This window comes from Acromyrmex echinatior, chromosome 14 (genome assembly GCF_024713525.1).
Source record: "Acromyrmex echinatior isolate Ae372 chromosome 14, ASM2471352v2, whole genome shotgun sequence".
In the NCBI taxonomy this organism is placed as follows: domain Eukaryota; kingdom Metazoa; phylum Arthropoda; class Insecta; order Hymenoptera; family Formicidae; genus Acromyrmex; species Acromyrmex echinatior.
In genome coordinates, this window is record NC_141865.1 from 10,403,594 (window position 1) to 10,416,072 (window position 12,479).

At 35.8% G+C, this 12,479-nt stretch overlaps 1 protein-coding gene across 1 annotated transcript in view; it reads right to left on the reverse strand.

The window, feature by feature from the left end:
• Positions 1-12,479, reverse strand: part of LOC105146520 (uncharacterized) — a 110,383-nt gene that overhangs the window by 44,905 nt on the left and 52,999 nt on the right. Inside the window, exon 3 of the mRNA XM_011056837.2 lies at positions 10,701-10,933. Coding sequence (XP_011055139.1) covers positions 10,701-10,933 — 233 coding nt within the window. The remainder of the gene's footprint in view (positions 1-10,700; positions 10,934-12,479) is intronic.

Below are 12,479 nucleotides of genomic sequence, written 5' to 3' on the forward strand. Positions count from 1 at the left end.
TTTTTGAAAAATTGTAATTTTAAAAGTTAAAAATTTACAGTATTGTTAATTGGATATGATACTTCGAAAAAAAAAATTAGCTTGTAAGTTAGTTTTGGATAAAGAATATTTATTTTGCATATTGAATATAAGTTTTTTTGGGAATTGAAAAGATTTTTTTATAAACATTGTATTTTTGTTCTACAAAAGAAAAGAAAAGTGAGTTGCAGAGAGTTAAAATAATTTTGTGGGTGGTTCATACCCAGTATGTCAACAAAGGGTTAATTCACTATTTGCGTTCGCATTTCTTCTGAAATAGTGAACGAAATGTTTGCAACGCTCCCTTTTTCTGCCGAATGTTTTGCCGCAGCACAATCGATTCCAGGAAAAAAGGTACATTAACGTGGGATTAGCCTGATAGAAAGTACACCCGGTTGCCCGAACTTTGGGGAAGTACTTTTATCTTTGTGCGAGCAACGTTGTTCAGCCAATCGCGAATTGTAAAGATTGTGCGAGCCGGTCAAGTGCTGGCGTTATTAAACATCGTGAAATGCGAGGGGTCTTAGTTGCGCCGGACTGCTTCTTTAATTTCGTGTGCGCCGACCATCGCGTAGGTACTCATTAACGACCATTCCGAATTTTTTTCTCGTTTACCAAAGGGAGAACGAAAGAAAGGTTTGGCGGAAGGGTAGGATTTCAATTCGAATGAAAACATTGTTTATGTTGCTGACGCTATAGAATTTTTGCACTGAAAAAAATGTCTGGTTGAAAATGAACGAATCAGAAATTTCTGATTAAATTTATTAGAATTCTAGTTGAGATAATCGGAATTCTGATTGATATAATATTTCTGATAAAATATTTACTAAAATTCTTATTTTTACCAGAATAATTATATTAATCAGAATTCTATTAGGTGTTGGAATTAATTCGTAGCGTTTTTTAATGAAAGAATGTTATTTATTTCACATGAGCATTAAAAAATACATTAATGAAAGTACTTCCCATCACTTGTAAAACGCTACGAATTAATTCCAACACCTAATAGTTATCTCAACTAGAATTCTAATAGACTTAACCAGAAAATTCTGATTCGTCTGTTTTTCACCAGAATTACTATTTATTCCAACCAGACCATTTTTCTCAGTGTGTATAAAATAATAAATTTAATGCATTTAAAAATATATTGTATTAGCTCTAGGAGCTTTTTGTTACATTATGATATCATCGTGCGCGAGAATGGAAACCATTAGCGATTAGCTACTCTGGTGCTTTCGGCTGCCTTGCGCTCATAAAGATCCTGTTGACGAGCCCATCATTCATCAAAGGAATCTCCGTAAAGAACTTTAACGATCGACGGGCGTTAACCCAGTTGCTCGAGCGTGATGCGCGTACGCGACTTGATGATCCAGCGGCACTCCATAAATCAGAGATATTTCGGTATTGCGGAAGCCGCGATATTTATATATAACGTAGGTTCGCGCACCTTTGGCATCGCACTTTGTGTCCGAGTGTCGGTACATCAAGCGTACACGCTTGTCGTGATGCTCGCGGCTGCCTGTCGTGCAGCGTCTACGACGAATTTGATACCCGGCCAAGTGTGGCTCGGCTGCGAACTGACTCACTCGAAGTGTTGTGGACCAAGTTAGAAGTATCAATCTAGAATCAAGCGAGTCTATCCAGAGGATACAACAAACTCGTACCAGGGGATACAAATAAGTCTCAGAGAACAATACGTTCAAAATGCGGACACGAATGTCTTAAACACGTTTTTACACTGAAAAAAATTTTGGTCATTTTTGGTCCAATGAATGATCGTTAATCAATATCCAATTTAATGTAGTTAATTTATTGATACAATAATTGGATTCATTTATATAACTACATACATATTCATTCTTGCAATAAATTTTAGTAATAGTTTTATAATCTAAATTATATATTATGAGAATTCGTTGGACCAATTTTCATTAATTCAGCGAAAATTTTATTTACGTACAGTTTTGGTTCATCAAAGAGTAAGGACATCTTTAAGACGTCTTATAATATGATATCTAAAAGATGTCTTAGGTATTCATATAATCCGTTTTTATTTTAATGTTTTTATTTTAAGTAATGTCTTAATTACCTATTTAATCAGAAGATTAACTCAGCGCTCTGACATCTTAAGATTGTACTTAAGATTGTACTTAAATATAACAATCGACTATCGATATTTTAATGACGTCTTCAAGAGACATCTTATGTTTGCATTTTTGATATATTGTTCTCTAATGGATGCGATCTGATTTTGCATCAACAGTTGACAGTATTAAAAGGGGTTGCACCGTATAATAATAGAGGATAATTGGAGCGAAGCGTCGCGACGGCTGTTCTTGAGTGATGTAAAACGAGGGAGGGTGCACGTCGTCATTCTCGTCAGTAGGACAAGAAACGTTTCTTGTGAAATGTCTTGTGTCTAAACTTACGGTGTTTTTGATGTTGTTTATTGGCGTCACGGAACCCGCAAGAAGTAAATAGAGTTGCCTCTTTAACTCGAGAAAAGTTTCGTATTACAGATTATAAGTTTAATCGTAAACTTTTATTTAACATCTTAGCTGTACATAGGTCACGAATATAAAATTGCCACCGATAAACTAAAGTACTCCCTGGATGGAATCCGTTACATTAAGAATAGAAAGAAATTTTTAATCTGCGTTATATTCGTTAGTCTTCGTAAAAATCGAATATGTCGTTTTACGCCAACACGTATTAATAAATATTAATAAATATTAACATTAGCGATGCTCCGTACTATTAAACTGATCGTTTAATCACCGGATCGCATTACGGTATAAATATCAGTACACTTTCTTACAACGTTCGTTTGTACTCGATAAATTATAGAAGATAACACGACAAGTTTTCAGTTTTGTACGTGCTGTCAGCAGGCGTTCGGTGTCTCGGATATTAATTCGTCCGATAATATATTGACAGAAACATACTCTCAGGTATTTATGGCGGACGTATTGCGTTTTCGATGTCGTAACCGGCAATGGAATTGCGCGCATTCTTTATCAGTTTGCGGATAAAAGAAGGCGACATATCCCATTAAATTTATCTCATTGTCAGTTGTGACCCCTAGTTTTCTGAACCTGTATATTACAATCAATGGTCTCGATTGGTCGGCTATCGAGCGTGGGTGCGTGAAGCTGCGGTATCTAGTGAGCAATCTCTAGCGAGATAAAGGATACGAAGGAAAGTACAAGCGCTTAGTCGCGTAAATGGTATTTTCGCGTCTTGTAATATTCTAGCCTCGATTGCAGGTAGGTAACGCAATTGCGTTACCTGCCATACGAATGTGTCATTAGATACGATATCACCGTGTATAATTGGTTTTATTGTTCGCATACATATTCATTTTTTTATTTTATTGGTATTGGCATAAATTATCATAGCCAGTAGTATACACGTTTCATGAAAGACTGTCGTGTACGAATTGTACGATCATGTAATCGCAAGCTGAAAACATAGTTTTATGACTCCATCAATTCGCTTAATGCCGTATTGCTTGAATGAAAATTGAAGTCCGTTGATTTTTGCTCATTCAAGGACAAAGTGTATTCGTCGTGCTTTTCTTCTTCCTTATTCCTTCGAAGCGCGACAGCCTCTCTCGACACTCTTAATCCATTCCTGCTCGTGAGAGCGGATATATTCGTGCTTGTCGATCTTGTAACGTCCCACCGTAAATTTATCCATCGTCTCTTGTCACTCGTCGCAATGCTTGCTCCTCTGCTTTTCGTTCCTCGTAATTGCGACTTTTTTGTAGACTTTGTTACGAGGTCTGCGACCCTCGAGAGCAACAGACTCCCGCAGCTCGAACAGGACGCGCTTTTACGAATGATGCGATGGGACATGTCACTATGATGAAAGTGTCGATTGATCGACGGAAATGAGTAATAGAATTTCCGAGAGACATGAAATATATGACTAGATACAAAGAACAGAAGTCAGTCGATAAAGAAATATGATTGAATTAGATAAGCGGCTTAAGCGGCTCTTCCTTAACTTCAATTGAATTTTTTAATCACCTAAATTACTTGAAATTCCTATCAATTAAGTATTCTTAAAAAAGAGTGATATGATAATAAAGCGTGATATGACTCTCCTAATAAGCATTTCCGCATTTTTAACCCACTACCGTTTCTCACAACGTTCGGCAAGAACTTATGCTAATGTTACATGGCAAAACTGGATGGTGATTGCAGTGAAATGCAAATTATACCCGTGGCGTTATTGCACCTCGGTATCGGCAATTACGTGGACGCTTATTAGAATTTATATTGCGTTGATTTTTACTCTCAAACGAGAGCATCATCAAAAAACCAAGCTCACCTCTGATAAAAGATATCCGGTTTTTATAAAACAAACGTTGTTTTATTAATGCTGCTTTGTTCACGTTAAAAATATCTTTTTTACAATTTTGCAGTTAGACTGAAATGTATTGATCTATACTGTTCTGATTTTTAAAATCCAAAATTTTTATTGAAAATTGACAAGATTCATCAGATTAATTTTTTCAGTTTTCATTTGCTACATTTAATTAAAATCATGGCGACTAACTTTCGCTTTAACCGGCCAACCCGTGTAATTTCTCACGATCGTTTCACAGCTTAATTTTTACGAGGAGGAAATTAGTATGGGCTGTGGCGACCGTTAAAGACTTTAAACGTCTTTGAAGCAATGGTCGATGGCAATTGACCACAACCCTCGTCGTCGTCCTCAGAACGTTTTACGTGGCTATTGTTGCTTGACGGGCGCGAGAGGTAACTAAAAGACGAGACTAATTGTCGATCGTAAAATAACGGTCGCACTTCATTGCGTGTGGAATCGATGAGCGAATGAAATTATTAAGATTATTACAATTTTTTCTTTAGTAATAACCTGATCAACAATACACTGTTACACAAATTTGTTTCTTGTTTTAAAAAAAAATTTTCCAAAGGAATTATATTAGTCTCATCAATACATACATATTTTATGTCACTCGAAATAATATATACATATTAATTGTTTATTAAAGTCCGTTCATGAATCATATTGCACTATTCTTGATCAAAAGTTGATTCGAAAAGTCCTTTATCATTTTGGTAGAGGATTTTATATATAATATATATATTTATATATATTATATATAATATATTTATATATAATATATAATATATATTGGTATATATATATATATATGCAATATATACTCTCTAAATCTGAATCAGTGGATAATCACTGATATCAGTGCCAAATATGCTGGTAATCAGTGAATGAAATGTGAATTAATCTAATCCCTAATCTTTATTATATAATCTAACTAATCTTGTTTTAGTGAATAAATAAATTCAATGAATATGATATTGGAAGATTGAAATTAATATGCAAATATCATTATTTTAGTTAATGTATACTGCTCAAACATTTTTCCTTTTTTAGTTGAACTTCACTGACTATCCAGTGCCACGTATGTCACTGGATAATTAGTGACTATTCACTGATTTAGATTTAGAAAATATATAAGTACGTAAGCGAATATCCAATATGTTCAGAGTGGAAAACTATCAAGATACCGGTTATATAAAGTTATATATATCTGTGTGATAAGATATAGTTAGAAATTGATTTCTTCATTCTCTGTCTCGTCCATAAATCTTTTTTAGAGTACAATCATCCGCTGTCTTCCACTGGACAAATGTCTCTTTTTTTAAGTGTCAAATATCTGTCGCACACAGATAAGAAGCGATTAATATCCCACGGTGCTGCACTTGTTCGTCCATTCTACGGTCATATAAATGGAGCACATTTATTACCGCGCATCGGATTAATTGATTCGTTAAATCCTGCAGTAACAGAGGATTTGAATTCTATGAGGGGGTCATTGAAACGTTGACATGCGAGATGAGGATCCGAGATAAGTCGTGTGGATATAACGATTATATCCTATGATCATCAGAGAATCGCCGATAATCAATATACATGGAAACATGACCGATTATAATCGTGGACCATGAATTACTCTCACGCAACAACTTAATATGTACGTCATTAACATATTCACAAATCACTAGGTTCTAGAGAAAGTTAGAGGAATGGGGAAATCTGCTCGCAATTAATCGAAAAGAGAGATCAAGGGTCAATATTCTTCCGTGAGCAGGAATCTCTCATTCACTTTCGATTTTCTTTTACATTCCAATTTGTCGTTCACGCTTACGGGTGTTCGGAGCGCAATTAATTAAGTGCGTCTCGCAACCGCGATACGTTATATGTGTACAAAAAAGAGATAGATTAATCTTCGATATGTACGAGTGAAATACACAGATCTTAAAGACCGTTTTACTGTCTACGATATTTTATCGTTCTTATTGCATGATGGTTGGGCACGTGGGTTTTTCATTGGGAGACATTTTGTTAATTTTTAATGAAAATGCCATAAACCCTTAATTGCTTGCTTCTCCTCCTCTCTCAATTCGTTCGACTTGGCAGTCTAGCAGAGAAAGACTTATGGTACAATACGCGTGTAGTTGTAACATTACGTATTCATTACGCGGAGATAATAATACACCAATGCTGAATAATACACCGGCGATTGCGACGAAAGCTTCGATGAGTAATTAATCCAACTTGGCTGGCGTTGGGGTCGATAATGAGGGAGGAACAGATTCGTTATATTTGCTTTTAATTGTGTATTTATGACGCGAATACTTTACGGTTACCGCACCGCGAAATAGTGCTTGCGTATACGTGCATCTCATGTTTAATTGAATTCATGAAAAAGTGATGAATTTACACAATGATGTAATTATTAGCCAAAATAATCAAATTTGTTAATGGTATTTACGTTTCGACCGTTCTAATTTAGAAGGCGATGATTACTGGTAACCATGGTTGCGTTTTATATTTTATATTTTTGAACCTTGTAATTTTCAGTTTAAGCAAAAAAAAAATACAATAAAGTTTATTGACGTTAAATAATTTAATACAAAAATCGTCCTAGTTGATGACGAATCTGTGGAGTCACATTTGACCCCGATAGAGGGTTAAAAATCAATTGGTCTGCGTGTATCGTGAAATTTCTCTCCGTGCAACTGGAATTGGGTTAGGTCAAGCCGGCTGCGAAAATGATGGTGTGCATGCTGTGAAGTGGAAATTGATCGCAGGGTCCACAGTAATCGCGCGATGAAACGACGCTGCGTAAAGTATCGGGTTGCGAGAGAAACAGCGAGTTTAATCTTAACCTGTAAACGCGATCAGTTGCATAATCACGACTACCGTTCGTTAAATGAAGGTCTAGGGTTGAGAATATAAAAAACTCGTTGTCGATGCACTTTTTCATGCCTCCTCATGCCACCTATACGGTTGCCAGTTTTCAACGTTCGATTGCATTGCGATGAAGAAAAAAAAAAATTGTAGAGAGACCTGTTTGTCAAATTATACTCTCCAAATTTCCTTGAGTGAAATTCCACTCAAAAAATTGAATGATTATATACCGAATCGCTCAAACTGGAGTAACTTTTTATTCGTATGAAGTGATTTTTATTTTATGTCGTAGAGCGAGTGTTTTCAAAAATAAAATGTCACCGAGTTTAAGTAGGTTAAGGCCGATATTTATACTCCGTTCTTATTTTAAGACCGTCTTAAGTAATACAGTCCTCTGACTGGCTTATAACATCTTAAGTCCGGATCTACAATAAGTGATTTAAATCTTAAGCCGTAAGAAATTGACCAATTACAGTCGAGTGCAAGGAGAATAATCGATTATGATTCGTCCATTTCTTTTAAGATTTAAGGCTTAAAAATATATTGTAGATCCGGACTATATTTAAGACAATCTGGAATATAAACATTATCTATGTATCCCGGCTTAAGACTTCTAATCTTATACTAAAATCACGTTGACTGATGTTTCACTCCGAACAACATTTGAATCTGAAACACTCACTACGAAATAAGGACAGTTTCGCTAAAATATTTAAAAATTTAGCCAGATACTGATCTGAAAATAATTTTGTCGGACCATAAAATAATTATGTGAGATGTTCAAACTGGTTATTGGAATAGTAAAATTTTCTTTTAAAGGCAGCGTTGCTCGTCATGCTTGAGATCGTTACGTAATTATTTAGATATTCTAACAAAATTATTTTCAGATCTGTATGTGGCTAAATTTGTAAGTACTTGAGCAAAATCATTCTTTCCAGTCTTGGATTTAAATATTCATCTTTATGAAAAGTGAAATGTTATTCTATTTTAAGTGGCAGTATTTTTACTATCAATTCAAGGGAATTTTTTTACTTGTTTTAAGTGAAATTTTACTTTGAAAAATTTAAAGAGTACTGACTTCTAATAGAAACTTAACTTCACACGAATAGATAAAGATAGTTCTCGCTAGAAATCTCATTTATACATCGCGACCAATTTGTCTGGCATCGAACACGATTGTGAGCGGACATTAATATTGTAAATCGACGATGATATAGTCATACAGCCTTGCGATTGGAAATCTAATAATTTCCCGAGATATCACCGTTGTGCATATAAACTCGCGCGCAAATAGTGTTCCATTAAAGTGACGCGGACCACCAAGCACGACGGCGCGTGTCATCCGTCAAATTACGAACGACTTAAGCGTTCTTAAGATGACGGCGCTCGAAAGTCAACGTTATTGACAACCCACAGCCAGACACGCTACATTCATATTTATCCGTTTCTTCGCGGTCTTAATTATGCCGTGACGGCACATAAGATAAAAAATGAAAGAGGAAGAATGTTGTAATTCTTGCGCTGACGAGATTTAATTTTTTTAAGTGATGGATACTTTATAAATTATGATTTTAATATTTTACCGCTTTTATACACGTAACATGCCGGCAGGAGTTTTAACAAAATTCTTACTATAAGATACGAATTATTATCGTTATAAATTATGACTTAAAATCTTTTTACATAAGTGATATTGATACCTTATAAGATTGATATCTTATAAAATTGATACTTTATAGTTGTAATATTTTATTGCTTTTTATATATATATATAACGTTGCTGACAGGAGGTTTGAAAAAAAATTTTCATGGCATGTAAATTATTTTACTGTTATCGCAAACGTCGAGTACGAGATCGTTTATTATGTCGTGGATCAACTATGGTGTCTGATTGCGCATATAGCCAGATAAAGACAAAAATAATTCAATTAGCCAATATACGTTGGGTCGCTCTATAATGCCACTTGTTTTCCATGACACTAATGCGTCCACTTAAAACCGGACCAATTACCACGATTATTTTTATGCGAGAGATCATTTTGTGTGGGCATCCAATTCCAGGAGTGCGATAACGCGCATGCACATATGGAAAAAGAAAAGAAACGATTGTTGTCGTTTATAGCAATGCATACTTTATACATATATAAACTTACGCTTGTGTATATAAAATATTGCTACGACCGAAGCCGAGAGATAATTTACTCGGATTTGCACGGCTCGATATCTCGACGACGATTCGTAAATCGTGCCCGCATATTGTTAGCTCTTTCTCGAGACATCTCACTAATAAATTGTCCGCAATTCAGTTTACACGATTAATGGTACTTTCTCTCGTCGGATAACGTCTTCCTCCTTACGTCGGTGCATCCATCTTGTTCCGGTGAGGCACCAGTGCGCCTCTTTCTACTGGCAATTTATCTGGCATGTGGCGGGAGCCCACATTTACGAGATCATTTATCGTTCAATCGATTCGGTCCGCAGCTAACGGCCGCGCCGGTAATTCGCTTAATACGTTATCTTGGCAAATTATGCATCGTGGTAGTTAATAATTATTGCGGCCTCATATGCCTTCGGTGTATCCCATGTTAAATCGCATGGATGAACAAATTTGTATGTTTTTTTAATGATATTCTCATCAAAGGAATTTACAAGAATTAATTTTGTTGGCTTTTGCTTAATTTCATTAAAAACGGATAATTTTATGTGCAAGTTAAATTGATTTATAAAACATTTTATCTTTTTGAATCCAAATATCAAAATTAGATCACACATCCAGAAAAAAGTCATGAAGAAATTGTTTCTTTCGTTGATGTTTTTAAATTGGAGTCAAATCAAAGGTTTTTAAATCGAAGAAAAATTTATTTTATTTCAAGAAATGACGTTCAAATGAAAGAAAAATTTATTTTATTTCAAGAAATGACGTTTAAATCAAAGAAATTTTTTTTAACCGTCTAATGGACACATTTCTTTGATTTAATTTTTATTTAATTGAAAAAATTTTTCTCTGGATACAAAAACTACAGCGAAAAAAAAAGAAAAGCTAAAAAAGAATAAGAATTTTAATCTTTAAAGGACAGGGATCTACTTTTAAAATCTAGTTTTTATTACAGCTTTTCTTTGAGATAAGATTGTTATAATTTATTACAGGTCTGTCCAATTTGAGCTTCAAAACGCAAAATCATCGACGCAAAAAAATACAATGTGAGTAAGATTTCAGAGACTGTAAAGTATTGATAAGTGTCACTCGGATGCGTATCATCATTTTACAGAAAAATCCTCCGAAATCTTACCCATATTGAATTTTTTTTTTGGACAGGCTTGATTTATTGTACATCATTATATTCCTTGCTTCAAAATTTACTATTTCAGCATCATTATGGTAGCTTTCCCGTCCTGTAAAGGTTAATAAAAAAAAAAAAAAATGATCGACTCACATAGAAGGAAAGCTCGATGCGGTGAGAGTGCTTCGGCACACAAGTAAGCGTTTCCGATCTGCAGCATCCGGTATCGTCCGAGCACCTGTGTAATATGGCGCAGTGTGGAATGTAGGTGGTCGATGGGCTCGGATAGACGTCACGAACCGGAATAACTCTCGCTCGTGGCCACTGGCAGCTGCCTTCCTTGTTGACTTTAATTGCATGCTGAAGAGCCTCTCGGATTTCAGCACCTATGGCAAACATTCGCCTATAAAGTACAATCCCGTGGGATCACAGCCGTTAGAATGACAGAACGAAATTGACTAACTCGCTTTCGCAAGTTTTCAATAAAAAAAGATAAGGCTCACGTTATAGTCCTTGTTCCAAGTACGTGACAATTGTGTTTTATCTTTTAGAAAGCCGATATATAGCTACACCTACTCATGGTGATGATATTTGATTTGCGACATGTTTCTTTACGGTTCTTTCGAACTTGCGGCTTTCCAGATCGTAAATCTTCGAATTTTGAAACCCTCAAACTTTTCTATTCTCATGACATGAAGTTATTAGCTTTCGTAAGTGGCCTTAGAGATTGCGTTAAAGTGGTATTCTCTTATATGTTGTAACGAGCCATGAGTAATATCGTTTCTTCATGTAACTCATTAATTATTGTCTCGATAAAACGGAAGGCGAGAGCGGAGTCGTATTAAGTCAGATTAAGGAGAAGCCCGTCTTATCGGAACGGATCTTCCGTTAGCGATCCTCTGATCCGTCTGGTATGCTCGGTTTCTGATAATATACCGGGAAGAGAAACGAGAATTCGTGATCGAGATCGAGACGTGAGGCGGCTAGTTTGATCAACGAGCTCGGATCTCCTGCATCTCCTGCATCAAGTGACATAAGTTACGAGAGCTTTCTATTGATTCAGCATGGAGATAACTAATCGCTTTCTACGCGCGTTTCACGCGCTATCGATAATTACGGCGACACCGTCACTCCGCATAATTCGCTTCAGCGAACGGAGAAACGGCATTGTAGCAGAAAATCGGTAAATTCTAGCGCAAATAATAACGGCGGAGAAACGTCAACGGTACGGAAAAGAATTCAAAAGCGATGTTGAGCCACTTAGGAAGCGATTCACCGTTCGCGAGGTCGCGGGTCACGAGATCGCTCGTTAAATGATCAAAAGGAGAGAAAGCACATTTGTTATTTCTGCACGTCCACATAGCGTTCTCCATGTCGTTTAACACTTATTTCTGTAGTCATTTTACTTCCAAGATTATTGTGAAATGAAGAAGTCTCGAGATGATGACGAAATACGAGGTATTTTTAGAGCGAGAACTTTGAATTACGGATTTAAACGGACCGTTTGCGATCTCGAAACGCATCTCGATTGTGCACGGACGACGGTGTTAATCGGATCAAGTTCGCCGGTCGCATATTTAACGAGTATACCGTGGATGAATTGAGGCTCCATGACGTTTTTAATCGAAAATTATTGCGATGCAGCGAATATCAACTATTTATACTCGATGACGACTTATCGCCCATTAAAGTGTCGTTCGTCATGTCCGATTAATTTATTAGCCATTACAGAATTGGTCGTGTGAAAGGTTGCGATATGCTAGAGCTTGCAATCACTTTGGAAAACTACATGGTTTTTGCTGTTGGGAAACAATGATCTTCGCTCCATCGCAGGCAGTAGAGAACAAAATAAAAATGAAATTTTATTAAAATGTTATTTTAATAAAAAGTATATAGAAAAAGAGCTACGAGTATATAGAAAAAGTATATAGA